This window comes from Anomaloglossus baeobatrachus, chromosome 1, assembly GCF_048569485.1.
Source record: "Anomaloglossus baeobatrachus isolate aAnoBae1 chromosome 1, aAnoBae1.hap1, whole genome shotgun sequence".
NCBI classification, from domain to species: Eukaryota; Metazoa; Chordata; class Amphibia; order Anura; family Aromobatidae; genus Anomaloglossus; species Anomaloglossus baeobatrachus.
In genome coordinates, this window is record NC_134353.1 from 322,742,845 (window position 1) to 322,760,393 (window position 17,549).

Here is a 17,549-nt window from a genome sequence, read left to right on the forward strand (position 1 = left end):
CTTCATATGCCGCGCTCCTTCACCATCCCCTGGGGCTCTGGCTTGAAGTGGGAGCCATCACGGTTCTCACTGCTTTGCAGGAGACCGGTCTCCATCCGCAGCCCTTTTTCAGGATCCTGCCGGACGGAGCATTTAACCCCCCCCAGGGACCTGGCCCTGCATCTCAAAAGCTAAGTATTGAGACGTTTTTACCACTGAAAGTGGTCTTTCCAGGGGTCCCTTGTACTTTATTTATTGGGGGGAGTGTGTTATATGACTGTGGTAACATTTCCGGCCGGTTCTCCAGTTTTCACTGGAGAACCGCGCTGATGGTGCCTGCACGCTGGCCGCATGTTTAAATCTAGGCCCCGGCTTCGCCTGAGGCCTAGTTTCGGTTTCACTGCCCCTGCATGTTAGTCATGCAGTGGGACAGTGCGGCTCCGCCCAGCGGCTGTTCAGCACAGGGAACGGACACTCCTCACTGAGGAAAGATTCCCTCCCCTGTATACCTCATTTGCCCGCTCTCAGAGTAGGCCCCGCCCCCTCTCCTCGCTCCGGTCGCCATTTTCTCAGCGTTCTCAATGTCTGCATAGGCACAGAGATACCACATTGTGACAAATGGGGGCCTGGGCTGGGGGACTGGAGGGCACAGAAATGTATGTTAAACGGTCTGGCAAGCCACAACCTCCAGTTGTGCAGCTGCTTATATTCTCTGTTTATATACTCTGCTGGGGGTCATTCTGGAGATGCATTCCCTCACAGAGCCCCCACTTCTGCAGCATGTCTCACATCTGAGCAAGGCTGCAAGGCTGTTCTTAATATGCACTGCATGTAGACTCGTACTGCCTGTACTGAGCACATAAACACAGTGGTCCCTCAGCCTGGAGGCTCATCAGTGGTCCCTCCAGCTGCTCCGGTGGTGCTGAGCATGCATTAGCCCCCTTCTCAGGGCGCTTCTGCTGCTACGGCTCGCTCAGCAAAGCTCTCAGAGGACTCTCCATCTGGTCTCAGACCCCGTCCTCCTAAAATGGAGACGCAGGGTCCCCTGTCCTTCCCCGTCCCGCAGCTCTGATTCACGAGCTGACTCACTGGACGAGGAGGATGTCTTTACTGGGGGCTCGGACGCTACTTAATGTACAATGATCTGTCCGAAGGTGATGCAGATGCTAATGATTTGATTGCGTCCATTATATTTGTACTGGACCTCAATCCGCCTGTATCAGGGGAGTATCCCCCTCTGGCAGAAAGGCATCAGTATACCTTAAAGAGAACAAGGAGTGTGTTCCTTAACCACTCCGACCAAGCCCAGAGCCTGTCCAGACAGACACTCCCAAAGCGTGGTTCTGATGACTGTTTCCCCCTTCCACCAGAGGTGGTCAAGGAGTGGGCTCATTCACCAAGGGTGGTCCCTCCGGTGTCTAGTATTTCAGCCCGGATAGTTGTATCAGTGGCTGACGGCACCTCTCTAAGGATCCCACTGTACATTAATTCTGTACTGGACCTCAATCCGCCAGTATCAGAGGAGCAACCCTCTCTGGCAAAAAGGCACCAGTTTACCTTGCCTAAGAGAACAAGGAGTGTGTTCCTTAACCACTCCAGTTTTCAGGCCACTGTGACCAAGCCCAGGGTCTGCTCTGGCAAACGCTTCCCAAAGCGTGGTTCTGATGACAGTTTTCCCCTTCCACCATAGGTGGTCAAGGAGTGGGCTCATTCACCAAAGGTGGTCCCTCCGGTGTCTAGACTCTCAGCCCGGACCGTTGTATCGGTGGCTGATGGCTCCTCACTTACGGCTTTGCTGTCCGCCAGGTTGTCCTTCTGGCCAAATCTGTATGGAGGCGGCAGGGGCCTCGTTCTCCCCAGCTTTTGCAGCAGTGCGGCTTTCAAAGCCATCTCTGCTTCTCTAGAGGAGATGCATTCCCTCACAGGGACTCTTTGCCCGAAATGGTTGCCTTAACTTCCAGACATCAGTCTTTTCATCCTATGCCATGTCTGCCATGCTGGAGACTCTCACCGCACTGCGGTGGCCTCGGCTACTTTCCTCGCTATCCGCAGGCTCCTGTGGCTTCGGAAGTGGAAGGCGGATGCTTCTAAAGAAGTTCCTTGCTGGGCTCCCTTTTGCTGGGACCAGACTATTCGGGAACAACTGGATGAAATTATTAAGGAAGCTCTTGGCGGGAAGAGTTTCTTCCATGCCACAAACCTAAACCAGGAAACCTGTCCAGGGCAGGAATCAGTCGAGGTTTCGTTCTTTTCGTTCCTCCATCTGATCGTTCTCTAAGCCCTCGGCCACTGGCTCAGCCAAGGATCGTAAACCCAAATGGCGCACGAGAAGACCGCAGGAGATGCTGCCACTAAGTCAGCCTCCTCCTGGCTATCTGGCCACGCCAGCAACGTCCTTGGTCGGTGGCAGGCTCTCCCACTTTGGCGACGTATGGTTTCAACACGTCTCCGATCAGTGGGTGCGGGATATCATCTCCCACGGCTACAGGATAGAATTCTATCCAGCCCGCCAAACAGATTTTTTCTGTCAACTCCCCCCTGCTCCAAGGCCGCTGCCTTCTCACAGGCTGTGGCATTCTTGCAGGCCACTGGAGTAATTGTACCGGTTCCCGACTGGGAACGGTTCTGAGATTTCTGCTTAAATCTATTCCTAGTACCCGAAGGGGGCGGTGCCTTCCGACCTGGATCTCAAGCTTCTCAAGCATGTTCAGGTGCGGCATTTTCGCATAGAGTCTCTGCGATCAATCAATGACCCAAGGAGATTCCCTAGCATCCATCGACATCAGAGATGCCTATCTGCATGTGCCAATCGCAGTTTCACACCAGCGTTGGCTACGTTTTGCAATCAGAGTGGTCCAATTCGTGGCTCTTCCCTTGGGGTTAGCCACGGCCCCTCGAGTATTCTCAAGGTCGGGGCAGCTGTGATTGCGGTCCTGCACCTCTAGGGGTTGGCAGTGATCCTTTTGTCCTGGACAGCCTTCTAGTCTGGGCTTCATCCAGTGCAGACTGTTAGCGGAGTGCCTCGCTCACTCTCGCCACTCTAACCAATTTGGGTGGTTTGTCATTCTGTCCAAGTCCACTCTGACTTCGACCCAGAAGTTCACATACCCAGGGACGCAATTCGAGACTCTGTCGGCACTTGTGAAGCTGCCCTTAGTCAAACAGCAGTCCCTCCGCTGGCGGTCGACGTCGTTCCATCAGGCACCTAATACAGGTGCTGGATCAGATGGTGGTGTCAATGGAAGCGATTCCCTTGCCCAGTTCCATCTGCGTCCTCTGCGGCTGGATATTTTCTGCTGTTGGAACAAGCGGACTTCCTCCTTCCACGGGGCGGTGGCTTCGCCACAGACCATGGGCTCGTTTCAGTGGTGGCTTCGGCCCCTCTGTCTCAGGGACGCTCCTTCCTGGCTCCGTCCCGGGTGATCCTCACCAAGATGCTAGTCTATCCGGCTGGGGAGCAGTATATCTCCACCATGGAGCGCAGGGCACTTGGACTCTGTCCGAATCAGCCCTCTGGATCAATGTGCTGGAAATCAGAGCTGTGTTTCTAGCTCTCTAAGCCTTTCACCATCTGTTGGCGGCCAGGCACATTCGAGTCCAGTCAGACAACGCTACAGCGTTTGCCTACATCAACCTCCAGGGCGGGACACTCAGCCGCCTGGCAATGTTGGAGGTTCATCGCATTCTTCAGTGGACGGAGGACTCCTAGTCCACCATATCCGCAGCCCACATCCCAGACGTGGAGAACTGGGAGGCAGATTGTCTCAGCCGTCAAACCGTGGCTCCACGATCCTCAGGTTTTTGCGGCAGACGCACTGGTTCCAGTTTGGTCCCAGCTTCGTCTGTCTTGTGTGTTTCACCCTCTAGTTCTTGCCCAGAGTCCTGCGCAAGATCAGAAAGGAGGGCCGTCGGGTCATTCTCATTACTCCAGACTGACCCAGGCAAGCTTGGTACCCTGACCTGCTCCGTCTGTCCGTAGAGGTGCCATGGCATCTCCCGGACTGTCCAGACCTTCTCTCACGAGGTCCGTCTTTCCGCCAGCACCTGCGGCTCTCAGATTGACGGCGTGGCGTTTGAGTCATGGATCTTGACGACTTCTGGTATCCCTCCTGAAGTCATCTCCACTATGACTCGAGCTCGGAAGTATCCTTTGGCCTTGCCGACCCTCCTGTCCCTTCTACAGTCCGGTCTGCAGCTAGGACTATCCCTCAATTCCCTTAAGGGACAGGTCTCGGCTCTGTCAGTGTTGTGCCAGCGGCGTATCGCCCGGCTGGCCCAGGTGCGCTCCTTCATGCAGGGCGCATCTCACATCATTCCGCCTTACCGGCGGCCCTTGGAGCCCTGGGACCTTAATTCAGTCCTCACGGCTTCCGGAAACCCCCCTTTGAGCCTCTTAGGGAGGTTTCTTTGTTCAGTCTTTCACAGAAAGTGGTCTTTCTAGTGGCCATAACTTCCCTCAAGAGAGTCTCTGTTTTGGCTGCACTCTCTTCGGAGTCCTCCCTTCATCAAGACAAGGTGGTTCTCCGTCCGACTCCGGACTTTCTCCCTAAGGTGGTTGCTGCTTCCACCTTAACCGGGGCATTTTCCCTGCCTTCCTTTTGTCCGGCTCCTGTTCATCGCTTTGAAAGGGCGTTGCATACTCTGGATCTAGTGCGGGCGCTCCGGATCTATGTGTCTCGCACCGCTGTTCTTAGGCGGTGCACCTCTCTTTTTGTGCTAACCAAAGGTCGGCGTAAGGGCCTCTCGGCTTCTAAGCCGACCTTAGCTCGTTGGATTAGGTCTGCCATTTTCGATGCCTACCAGTGTACTCAGGTGCCTCCCCCGCCGGGGATCAAGGCACACTCGACCAGAGCTGTCGGTGCCTCTTGGGATTTCAGGCACCAGGCTACGGCTCAGGAGGTCTGTCAGACTGCCACTTGGACTAGTCTGCATACCTTTTCGAAGCACTACCAAGTGCATGCTCTTGCTTCGGCAGATGCGAGCTTGGGCAGACGCATCCTTCAAGCGGCTGTCGCCCATTTGTGAAGTTAGGTTTCGCCTACTTCTCAGTTTTTCTGTTTATTCCCACCCATGGACTGCTTTAGAACGTCCCATGGTCTGGGTCTCCCATAAGGAACGATGAAGAAAAAGAGAATTTTGTTACTTACCGTAAATTCTTTTTCTTATAGTTCCGACATGGGAGACCCAGCACCCTCCCTGTTGCCTGTTGGCAGGTTTCTTGTTCCGTGTGTTATCACCGGCTGTTGTTGTAGACAGAGGTTCCGGTTGTTCCGGGTTTTGCTCTGTCTCTACTTGTGGGTGGATGTCCTCCTTCAGCTTTTGCACTAAACTGGCTAGGACTGGCTACCAGGGGGTGTATATGCTAGGAGGGAGGAGCTACACGTTTGAGTGTAGTACTTTGTGTGTCCTCCGGAGGCAGAAGCTATACACCCATGGTCTGGGTCTCCCATGTCGGAACTATAAGAAAAAAAATTTACGGTAAGTAACAAAATTCTCTTTTTCTTCTAGCTCCTATTGGGAGACCCAGCACCCACCCCTGTGCCCTTCGGGCTGGTTGTTCTTTTGTGTACACATGTTGTTGATGTTGATTTGTTCTTATGGTTCATGGTTTTCAGTTCTCCGAACATCCTTCGGATTGAATTTACCCTAGACCAATTTATGTTTTCTCCTTCCTGCTGTTGCACCAAAACTGAGGAGCCCGTGATCCACGGGAGGGTGTATAGGCAGAGGGGAGGGGTTACACTTTTTTAAAAGTGTAATACTTTGTGTGGCCTCCGGAGGCAGAAGCTATACACCCAATTGTCTGGGTCTCCCAATAGGAGCTAGAAGAAAAGGAATTTACGGTAAGTAAACAAAATTCCCTTTATTCCTATAGTTGCTGACCACAGCATTCGCTATTTAAAATTCATTCAATTGCCTCAACATGTTTCGTTTTAACATGTTAAGGAGGCTACTGATTGAATTTTAAATAGCGAACGCTGTGGTCATCAACTATAGGAATAATACATAATCTATGCTACAGATATAAGATTAATAAGCCTAAATAGGGATTGATAATGTCTGATGGCTAGAATGACGGCTTAGGCTGGTTTCACACATCCGGTTTTGGCTGTGCGGCACAATCCGGCTCTTTGCAGAAAAAACGCAACCATTTTTTTTTTGCCGCATAGACTTTCATTAGTGCCGGATTGTGCCGCATGGCCTTGCGTTCGGTCCGGTTTTTGCCGGATGCGGCATATTTGGCCCATGCGGCAGCCGGATGGAACGTTGCCTGGCACGTGTTTTTGTCCGGCAAAAAAAAAACGCAACCCGCCGCATCCTGCTGATGCGGCGCTTTTTCCAATGCATGCCTATGGACGCCGGATGCGGCGCGATGCGGCAAAAACCGCATCCGGCCGCCGCATGCGGTTTTTTGCACTGCACATGCTAACTAGCGTGCCGCAACCGGCAAAAACCGGACGGGCCACATGTAATAACTTGTGCAAAGGATGTGTTTTTTTCGCCGCATCCGTTGCATAGGTTTTAGAACAGATTTAGCCGCACTGCTAAAACCGGATGTGTGAAAGCAGCCTTATATGATCTAAGACAGATCACAGCGTTTTTAACAATGTCACATGTCCTATGATCTTAAAAAATGAATTAAAAGTTTTATATATTATTTGATTAGTCTTTAGTTCAGGGATCTAGTTCCCAATGGCAAATTGTAAATTAGTGCTACATTACCCATACGCTGACTAATAGAACAAGCTTTCATAAGTAATGTTCAAAATGGGGACATTTGACGGAGTTTTCTGCTTTCTGCCACTTAGAGGCTTTGCATATGGAGTCCGCAAACTATTCCAGGAAAATCTGTTCTCCAAGAGTCAAATAACGCTCCTTCTTTCCCTCGCAAGTGTCATCATGTGGCTAAGCAGTGCTGTACAGCCACATATGGGGTATTGCTACACCCTGCACAAATTCTGTGACAAATTTTGGTGTTGTTACCTATTTCCAGTGTGAAAATGTAAAATCTGGGGCTAAAACAATTGTACAGTATTGGAGTACACAAAAGAATTTGCACAACAAATTGTTGGTACATTTTTTTTTTATTATTATTAGTCATTATAAAAATTAAAAAATTGGGGCTAAAAACATTTTAGTGGTAAAAATTATTTGTAAAATGGGGTCACTTATGGGGGTTTTGCTTTTTTAGGACATCAGGGGCTCTGCCAATGTGCACCCTCAAACCATTCCAACTAAATCTGCACTTCAATATGGCTCTCCTTCCCTTCTGAACTTTGCGCTGCGCCTCAAAAGTAGTTTCGACAACAATATGGGCTATTGGCAAACTCGGGAAAATTTGGTGTAACAAGTTGCACCATTCATTTTCTCCTGTTACCATCTTGAAAATTAAAAGGGTGGTTCACCCATATTTTTTTATTTTCTAGATGGATATTATATTGAGAAACAATGTTTCTCTCAACTTATGTTGGCAATAGTGCCTGTGAGAGACACTGTTGCAGATCGCTGTTCCCCGCTCCATGACTTCGGGAATCCAGTGACGGTCACGTCAAGTTTCGGACATGTCACATTCCTGCGGCCAGCCCCAGTCTTCCTGACTCACTGAGCTGTGGGCGGTGTTTTACCGCTTGTCACAGCCCAGCGTGTCTCCTGCTTGCAGCGCTTTGCTGTCAGGGAGGAGGGAGCTGATGGGCTGTGACAAGCGATGAAACACTGCCCACAGCCCATCACTCACGGACACTGTGGCCGGCTGCGGTGTCAAGAACTTGATGTGTCGTCACCGGATCCCCAAGGTCACGGAGGCCAGGGGTCACGGAGCTGGGAACAGCGGTCTGCAATAGCGCGGCTCACAGGCACTATTGCCAACATAAGGTATTTGAGAGAAACATTGTTTCTCAATATAATATCGATCTAGACAATAAAAAATATGGGTGAACCACCCCTTTAAACACTTGAACCCAAAGCAACATTGTTTTGGAAAAAATAGGAAGTTTTAATTTGCTCAGTCCAATGTTATACAATTTTTGAATCATCTGAGGGTGAAAAATACTCAATACATCCCTGGATAAATTCCTCAAGAGGTGTAGTTTCCAAAACGGGGTCACTTGTTGGGGTTTCTGTTGTTTTGGCATGTGTTGGTTATTTCAAATACAACATGGCATCTGCAATCTATTGTAGCCAAAATGGTGCTCCAAAATTCAAATAGTGCTATTTCCCTACTGAGCCCTGCTCTGTGCCCAAATCATCTGGCATTTTATCGTCAAAGCTTTTTAGTTATTATATATGTGATAACTTTATTTCGAAGCGTCTTAAGGGTACTTTACACGCTGCAACATCGCTAGCGATAGCACCCGCCCCTGTCGCTCGTGCGACATTTGGTGATCGCTGCTGTAGTGAACATTATCGCTACAGCAGCGTCACACGCACATACCTTGACAGCGACGTCGCTGTGACCGCCGAACAATCCCTCCTTCAAGGGGGAGGGGCGTTTGGCGTCATAGCGACATCACTGCGGCGTCACTAAGCGGCCGGCCAATAGAAGCAGAGGGGCGGAGATGAGCGGGACGTAACATCCTGCCCACCTACTTCCTTCCTCATTGCCGGTGGACGCAGGTAAGGAGTTGTTTGTCGTTCCTGCGGTGTCACACATAGCGATGTGTGCTGCCGCAGGAACGACGAACAACATCATACCTGTGGCAACAGCGATATTAAGGAAAGGAGTGACGTGTCAACGATCTCCGTTTTTGGACGATTTTGCGATCGTTTATCGTCGCTCCTTGGTGTCACACGCTGCAATGTCGCTACACGGCGCCGGATGTGCGTCACTAATGACGTGACCCCAACGATATATCGGTAGCGATGTCGTAGCGTGTAAAGCACCCTTAACGTGTAGATTTTTGCTTTTGTTTGGCATGAATGAATCCATGTCTAGCATTGGAAGCATTGCTAGTAAAGTAGAAAGTTTTGTAGATGGGCATAGGTTTGAGCTGTAATTTATAATTTTGATGTGCTGTTGTAGAGCTTTGGAGGGATTCATAAATACTTTTCTTTTGGTGGTAAATTTTAATTCTGACCAATACTTTTTTGCAGCTATTTCTTTTCAACTTCTACCCATTTATACAAAGATTTCTGCAACCTCATCAAAGAGGTAAGCCTTCTTATTTTATCCGGAATTGTATCTTCTACAATTAGTAAAGCCTGCCAAATAAATACGATTAATGATCAGCCAACCGGGTGTTGATGGGTCTACTGGCAAGGGCCTACTGAAGGCCTCTGTCAACCATGGTATTACTACTATGAATTCCTTCCTGTGGGTAGTCTTCATTGGAGACCAGTAATATTTTACAATACACTGCAATACTATAGCTGATCAAGAGATCATACTTTCAAGTTCCCTAAGGGTACTAATTAAAATCATATAAAACGTTAAAACATTAAAAATAAAAAAAACTCAAAATATCTGCATTTAGGCTATGTTCACACACTGCGTTTTTTACCTGCGTTTTGGGTCCGTTTTGGGTCCGTTTTTGCTGCAGAAATTTCTTGAGAAATTCTTGTAACCTTTCTGCAGACATTCCCCAGCAAAACCTATGGCAAAAAAAATTAGCTGTGCACACACTGCGTTTTTTTCTTAAGAAAATTCTTTCAGTAGATTTTCTTAAGAAAAAGAATGAGCATGTCACTTCTTTTCTGCAGCTAACTGCGTTTTTTGCCATAGATAATTGGCACAATAACGCAGGGAGCAACCAGCGGTAAAAACGCACCAAAAACGGACCCAAAACGCACCAAAAACGCACCGAAAACGCGGCAAAAACGCAGGTGCGTTTTTGGTGCGTTTTTTAACACAGGTGCACTCTTAAGAAATTTCTTAAGAAATTTCTTAAGAAAAATCATTTTTCTAGTGTGAACATAGCCTAAAGGCTATGTTCACACACTGCGTTTTTTACCTGCGTTTTTGGTCCGTTTTTGCTGCAGAAATTTCTTGAGAAATTCTTGTAACCTTTCTGCAGACATTCCCCAGCAAAACCTATGGGAAAAAAAATTAGCTGTGCACACACTGCGTTTTTTTCTTAAGAAAATCTACTGAAAGAATTTTCTTAAGAAAAAGAATGAGCATGTCACTTCTTTTCTGCAGCTAACTGCGTTAGTTACCATAGATAATGGCACAATAACGCAAGGAGCAACCAGCAGTAAAAACGCACCAAATCGCGGTAAAAACGCAGGTGCGTTTTTGATGCGTTTTTTAATGCAGGTGCGCTATTCCTTCACTCAAGAAATTTCTTAAGAAAAATCCTTTTTCTAGTGTGCATATAGCCTTGATCAACACATTTTCTTTAACTAATAAGCGCTTAAACATATTTGGTATGCCTTGTGTATATAATTAGCAGAACTAATAAAATGTTAATATTTATCTCTTATTTTGAACTTCGAAAGGGAAATAAAAATTGGATGTGGCAAAAAAAAAAATCTGTCTTTGTTACTTGGCAAAAAATGAGCAAAAAAAGATCAGAAAGTAGCATAAACACCAAAATAGTATCAATAAAAACTACAGGTGATCTTGCAAAAAAAAACCAAAACAAACAAACCCAAGCACTTTTAAGGTATGCACCAACAATCAGGACTCGCTGTGTCCTGGACGCTGCGGGGCCGCCAGTCTCCTCCCGAGGAGAGTGCAGCTGCTCATACCCACGATCAGGGTTCAGTGCGCTGCGGTCTCTCGCTTGTGTTCTCCCTACGGAGGATGCATGCAAATCCACAGCAAACAATTGACATGCTGCAATCTGTAAAGACGCACCGCAGATCAGTGTTTGCTGTGGAAAAAACAAGCACAGTGGGCACGAGAGATCTATAAATCCCGACCACTATGCTTGTACTGTACAACACAGCGTTTTAGATGCAGCTAAAACACACTACATCCAAAGTGCTGCGAACACTGATCGTGGCCACGTAGCCTTACAACTGTATTGACTCCATAAATAAGTTATGCCTTTTCAGAATATATGTAACAAAATGGATGGCACCAACAAGTAATAAGTGATCAACCCTGCACATACCAAAGGCTAAGTAATGTAAAAAGAAAAAAGTATGCACAACACAAGGAATCACCTTTTAAATATATGTAAATGTTATTCACAAGTGAGCTAAAATCTATATAAACACTGAAAAATCCAAAAAGCTGTGTGAAATATAACAGACAAAAGTCAATGATCAGACTTCTGTTCACCCCATCTGTCTAAATATACAGAAGACAGAAAAACATGATTAATCCTTAGGATGTTCTAAATTTGTACGTGCAGAGTGTTTAATAGGCAGTTTTTGTTTTCTTTTTGTTTTTGAGCTTTCATTATCAAGTGGTATTTACATGCTTCTACTCTGCACAGATTTTTTCTTTTCCTTTTATTGCCAGCAAATGAAGACAAAAATGTATTTTTGTCGCTCCATTGGGAGACCCAGACAATTGGGTGTATAGCTTCTGCCTCTGGAGGCCACACAAAGTATTACACTTTAAAAAGTGTAACCCCTCCCCTCTGCCTATACACCCTCCCGTGGACCACGGGCTCCTCAGTTTTATGCTTTGTGTGGAAGGAGGCACACATCCACTCATAAAAAAAAAAAAAAAAGATTTCTCATACATAGTATGACGGATGGAAGAAAAGAGGTCCACTATGGGGTCCCTGGCATGCTCCCTTCTCACTCCACTATGTCGGCGGTGTTGTTAAGGTTGAGGTACCCATGGCGGGTACAAAGGCTGGAGCCACATGCCGTCTCCTTCACCATCCCTTATGCGGCTCTGGTAGAAGTGGGAGCCTCACCAGTCATTCACCTGCTTAGACCGTGCTCCATCCGCAGCCCCTGGTGGAACCTGCTGGACTGGAGCGTTTTCATCCCCAGGGACCGGGCCCTGCAACCTTGAAGGTACTCTGGTCCCCATGTGGGGACGGTACGGGGAGAGAGGTCGCCTTTCTCCCCAGTAGCGCCGTCCGTTGTTTTTTCATCGGACTTCCGCGCCGACCGTGCCTGCTTGTCGGGCACGGCCTTAAATTTAGTCCCCGGCTTCATCGCGGCCTAGTCGCGAAAAATCCCGCCCCCGGGCCTGCCTGTCAGGGGTAAGGGCGGGATTACCGACAGAGGGCTGGAGCATCTTTGCATGTCTCCCTTCCCCTCTCATGGACCACTATGGGGCCTCTAGATTCCCGCCTTTTACCGGCGCCGCCCATGGGTTCACTCCCCCCTTGAGAGCTCCGGCGGCCATGTTTGGCATTCTGCCGGTGTATGCTGCAGCAGCACAGCTCTACAGCTCCGGGGGACCCACGACAGGGAATCTGGAGGACACCAGCGGTTGGTAAGCCACACCGGTCACCCGGTGCTGGTTCCCCTAGGGTGCCGTTATACCGCAGCGCGCTCCCAGGATAGCCCCTAGGTCCCAGGCGGAGGACTCCTGCCCGGATCGCAGTCCCAGACCGGCGAAGAGGCCTCGCTGGAACTCTTCCCCGGCCTCCTCACGCTGCTCTGGATCTCAGCTGGAGGACTCTCAGGATGACTAGGCGGATGTGGGAGCTCAGGGCTCTGACCCTGACTTCGCCCTCAACCTTGATACCCCTGAGGGGGACGCCTTAGTAAATGATCTTATCTCGTCCATCAACCAGGTGTTGGATCTCTCACCACCACCTCCTCCTGCAGAGGAGTCTGCTTCTCAGCAGGAGAAACACCAATTTCGATTCCCCAAATGTACGCGCAATACGTTCTTTGATCACTCTAACTTCAGGGACGCTGTCCAGAAGCCCAGAGCGGTCTCGGACAAGCGTTTTGCTAAAAGGCACTCTGACACACGTTATCCCTTTCCACCTGAAGTCGTTAAGGGCTGGGCACACTCACCCAAGGTGGATCCGCCAGTCTCTAGATTGGCTGCTAGGTCCGTTGTGTCTGTTGCCGATGGCTCATCCCTGAAGGATGCCACTGACAGACAGATAGAGCTCTTGGTGAAGTCTATTTATGAGGCCACGGGCGCATCGTTCGCCCCGGCCTTTGCGGCCGTGTGGGCTCTCCAAGCAATCTCATCATGTCTGACTGAGATTAATGCTGTCACGCGGAATTCTGCTCCGCATGTTTCTTCCTTGACCTCTCAGGCATCAGCATTTTCGTCCTACGCCATGAACGCCGTCCTGGACTCCGCTAGCCGTACGGCCGTGGCATCCGCTAACTCCGTAGCGGTCCGCAGGGCCATGTGGCTGCGCGAATGGAAAGCAGACTCTGCTTCCAAAAGGTTCTTAACTGGTTTGCCTTTTTCTGGCGAACGTTTATTTGGCGAACGGCTGGATGAGATTATTAAGGAATCCTCGGGAAAGGACTCCTCCTTACCACAGTCCAAACCTAAGAGACCTCAGCAGAGAAAGATCCAATCGAGGTTTCGGTCCTTTCGTCCCTCCGCCAAGCCCCAAGCCTCTTCGTCCAACCGGCCGGAGAAAGGCCAGAGGAACTCCTATGCGTGGCGGTCCAAGTCACGCCCCCAAAAGGCCGCAGGAGGCACTGCCTCCAAGACGGCCTCCTCATGACTCTCGGCCTCACCAACCCACATCCTCGGTCGGTGGCAGGCTCTCCCGCTTTGGCGACGCCTGGTGGCCACACGTTCAAGACCGTTGGGTGAGAGACATTCTGTCTCATGGTTACAGGATAGAGTTCAGCTCTCGTCCTGCGGCTCGTTTCTTCAGAACCTCCCCACCCCCTGCACAGGCCAACGCACTTTTTCAGGCAGTGGACGCTCTGAAGATGGAAGGAGTTGTGATTCCCGTCCCCTTTCAGGAACGTGGTCGCGGATTTTAGTCCAACTTGTTCGTGGTGCCAAAAAAGGACGGGTCATTCCGTCCCGTTCTGGACCTCAAGCTGCTCAACAGACATGTGAGAACCAGACGGTTTCGGATGGAATCTCTCCGCTCAGTCATCGCTTCGATGTCACAAGGAGACTTCCTAGCATCGATCGACATCAAGGATGCTTATCTCCGTGTGCCGATCGCACCCGAACATCGTTTCCTGAGGTTCGCCATCGGGGACGAACACCTCCAGTTCGTCGCATTGCCCTTCGGCCTGGCGACAGTCCCACGGGTTTTCACCAAAGTCATGGCATCCGTCGTGGCGGTCCTGCACTTTCAGGGCCACTCGGTGATCCCCTACTTGGACGATCTCCTAGTCAGGGCCCCTTCTCGGGTGGCGTATCAACGAAGTCTTACCGTCACTCTGGCGACTCTCCAGCAGTTCGGGTGGATCGTCAATTTCCCGAAATCCAAGTTGACGCCGACCCAATCATTGACTTACCTCGGGATGGAGTTTCATACCCAGCAAGCGTTAGTCAAGCTACCGCGCGACAAACAGCTTTCTCTGCAAGCGGGGGTGCAATCACTTCTTCGGAGTCAGTCACACCCCTTACGGCGCCTCATGCACTTCCTGGGGAAGATGGTTGCATCTATGGAGGCAGTGCCGTTCGCGCAATTCCATCTACGGCCACTCCAATGGGACATTCTTCGCAAATGGGACAAGAGTGCGGCTTCCCTCGACAAGAACATCTCTTTCCCTTGCAACCAAAACATCACTTCAGTGGTGGCTCCTACCCACATCTCTGTCTCGGGGAAAATCCTTCCTACCTCCAACCTGGGCCGTGGTCACCACGGACGCGAGCCTGTCAGGTTGGGGAGCGGTTTTTCTCCACCACAGGGCTCAAGGAACCTGGACTCCGATAGAATCGTCCCTTCAGATAAATATCCTGGAGATAAGGGCAGTATATCTAGCCCTATTGGCTTTCCATCGGTGGCTGGAGGGCAGGCAGATCCGAATCCAGTCGGACAACGCCACTGCCGTCGCCTACATCAACCACCAAGGCGGCACTCGCAGTCGTCAAGCCTTCCAGGAAGTCCGGCGGATTCTGCAGTGGGTGGAAGCCACAGGCTCCACCATCTCCGCAGTTCATATCCCGGGCGTAGAAAACTGGGAAGCAGATTTTCTCAGTCGTCAGGGCATGGACGCGGGGGAATGGTCTCTGCACCCAGACGTGTTTCGAGAGATCTGTCGCCGCTGGGGAACGCCGCACGTCGATCTCATGGCGTCACGACACAACAACAAGGTCCCGGCCTTCATGGCACGGTCTCAGGATCACAGAGCTCTGGCAGCGGACGCTTTAGTCCAGGATTGGTCGCAGTTTCGACTGCCATACGTGTTTTCCCCCTCTGGCGATGCTGCCCAGGGTACTACGCAAGATCAGGTCCGACTGCCGTCGCGCCATTCTCGTCGCTCCAGACTGGCCGAGGCGGTCATGGTATCCGGATCTGTGGCATCTCACGGTGGGTGAACCGTGGACACTTCCAGACCGCCCAGACTTGCTGTCACAAGGCCCGTTTTTTCCATCTGAATTCTGTGGCCCTCAACCTGACTGTGTGGCCATTGAGTCCTGGCTCCTAGCGTCTTCAGGGTTTTCTCAGGATGTCATGCCACCATGAGACAAGCCAGGAAGCCAACGTCCGCCAAGATCTATTACAGGTCTTGGCAAATCTTCCTATCCTGGTGCGCTGATAACGGTTTTCCTCCATGGCCGTTTGCTTTACCCACATTCCTTTCATTCCTACAGTCTGGAATGGACAAGGGTTTATCCCTCGGCTCTCTCAAGGGCCAAGTATCGGCGCTCTCCGTGTTTTTTCAAAAGCGTCTAGCCAGGCTTCCGCAGGTCCGCACGTTCCTGCAGGGGGTCTGTCACATGGTCCCACCTTACAAACGTCCGTTGGAACCTTGGGATCCTAACAGGGTCCTGACGGCTCTTCAAAAGCCGCCTTTCTTTGTCGCTCCATTGGGAGACCCAGACAATTGGGTGTATAGCTTCTGCCTCCGGAGGCCACACAAAGTATTACACTCAAAAGTGTAACCCCTCCCCTCTGCCTATACACCCTCCCGTGCCTCACGGGCTCCTCAGTTTTATGCTTTGTGTAGAAGGAGGCACACATCCACTCACACATCTCCATTTTAGTCAGCAGCAGCTGCTGATTGTATCGGTTGGAAGAAAAGAGGGCCCCCACAGGGCCCCCGGCATGCTCCCTTCTCACCCCACTAAGTCGGCGGTGCTGTTAAGGTTGAGGTACCCATTGCGGGTACGACGGCCGGAGCCTCATGCTGTGTTTTCTTCTCCATCCCTACGGGCTCTGGTAGAAGTGGGATCCGAAGCGGTCATCCAGGTTCTGGGACCGTGCTCCCTCCGCAGCCCCTGAGGGAATCTGCTGGACAGGAGCTTATCTATCTTCAGGGACAGGGCCCTGCATCCACGAGGTACTCCTGTGTCCCCATGGGGACTGTGTATGGAGCGCCTGGTTCCCGGACGCCGCAACTGACTGCTGAATTGTGAAGACCGGGGACTACCGCGCCGACCGCGCCTGCTTGTCGGCCGCGGTATTAAATTTAGTCCCCGGCTTCATCGCGGCCTAGTGGCAAACTCCCGCCCCCGGGCCTGTCTATCAGAGATAGGGGCGGGACAGCCGACCTGACGTCGGATGTGAGGGCCGGGGCATCCTGTGTGCTCCCTCCCCCCTCACTGATCACTGTGTGGACCCCAGATTCCCGCACTTTTCCTGACGCCGCCCACCCCTCCCCTGAGAGCTCCGGCAGCCATCTTTAGGACATTCTGCCGGTGGAGAATCACACAGAACAGCTCTGCAGCTCTGGGAGACCAGGCAGGGAATCTGGAGCGCACACACCCCCGCTTTTTAGCGGTCGGTAAGCCGCACCGGTCACTCGGTGTTGGTCCCCTTGGGTGCCGGTATAGATACGTGTATATATATACCTTTCTGTTCGGCCGGGCTGTATACCCTTTTTTCTGTATACCCTCAGTGATCACGCTCCTAGGACACAACAGCATGTCGGTCACAAGGAGCAAGGGCACTAAAGCACAGGGTTTTTTTGCGACATGTACCTCTTGTAGGGCCATGTTACCTGCGGGTTCCACCTACCCTCACTGTGAGCAATGCTCGTCCCCTGTTACGCTTGCTCAGCCGGAGCCTCGGTCACTAATGGGCCCCTCGGCTCAGGCAGACCCCCCGGTTTCTACTGTCCAGGTGGCAGCGACAGAGTTTGCAGTTTTTGCTGACAAGCTCTGAGTCACTCTCACAATCCATGGCTCAGTCTATGGACAAATGGTCTGCCAAGTTGCTGGAAGCCCTGCAGTCCAGACCGGTCTTTACACAGGCCCCGGACCCGGTTAGATCGGCACCTCCAGGTCCCTCTGGGTACACCCCGGCCGGGGTGGGCCCTAGGTCTCACGTGGAGGACTCCTCCACGGACCACAGTCCCAGACCAGCTAAGCGGGCTCGCTTGGAATCTTCCCCGACTTCCTCACGCTGCTCGGGTTCCCAGCTTGTGGACTCTCTGGAGGACGAGGCGGAGGTCGCAGCTCAGGGCTCGGACCCTGATGTTGCTCTCAATCTTGATACACCTGAAGGGGACGCCTTAGTAAATGATCTTATCTCGTCCATCAATCAGGTGTTGGATCTATCTCCGCCGCCTCCACCTATAGAGGAGTCGGCCTCTCAGCAGGAGAAACA

At 51.0% G+C, this 17,549-nt stretch overlaps 1 protein-coding gene across 1 annotated transcript in view; it reads left to right on the forward strand.

Moving 5' to 3' along the window:
* The window catches only part of SDAD1 (SDA1 domain containing 1), a 164,294-nt gene that overhangs the window by 75,102 nt on the left and 71,643 nt on the right, over window positions 1-17,549 (forward strand). The window contains exon 12 of the mRNA XM_075337456.1: window positions 9,070-9,127. Within this exon, the coding sequence (XP_075193571.1) occupies window positions 9,070-9,127 (58 nt within the window). The remainder of the gene's footprint in view (window positions 1-9,069; window positions 9,128-17,549) is intronic.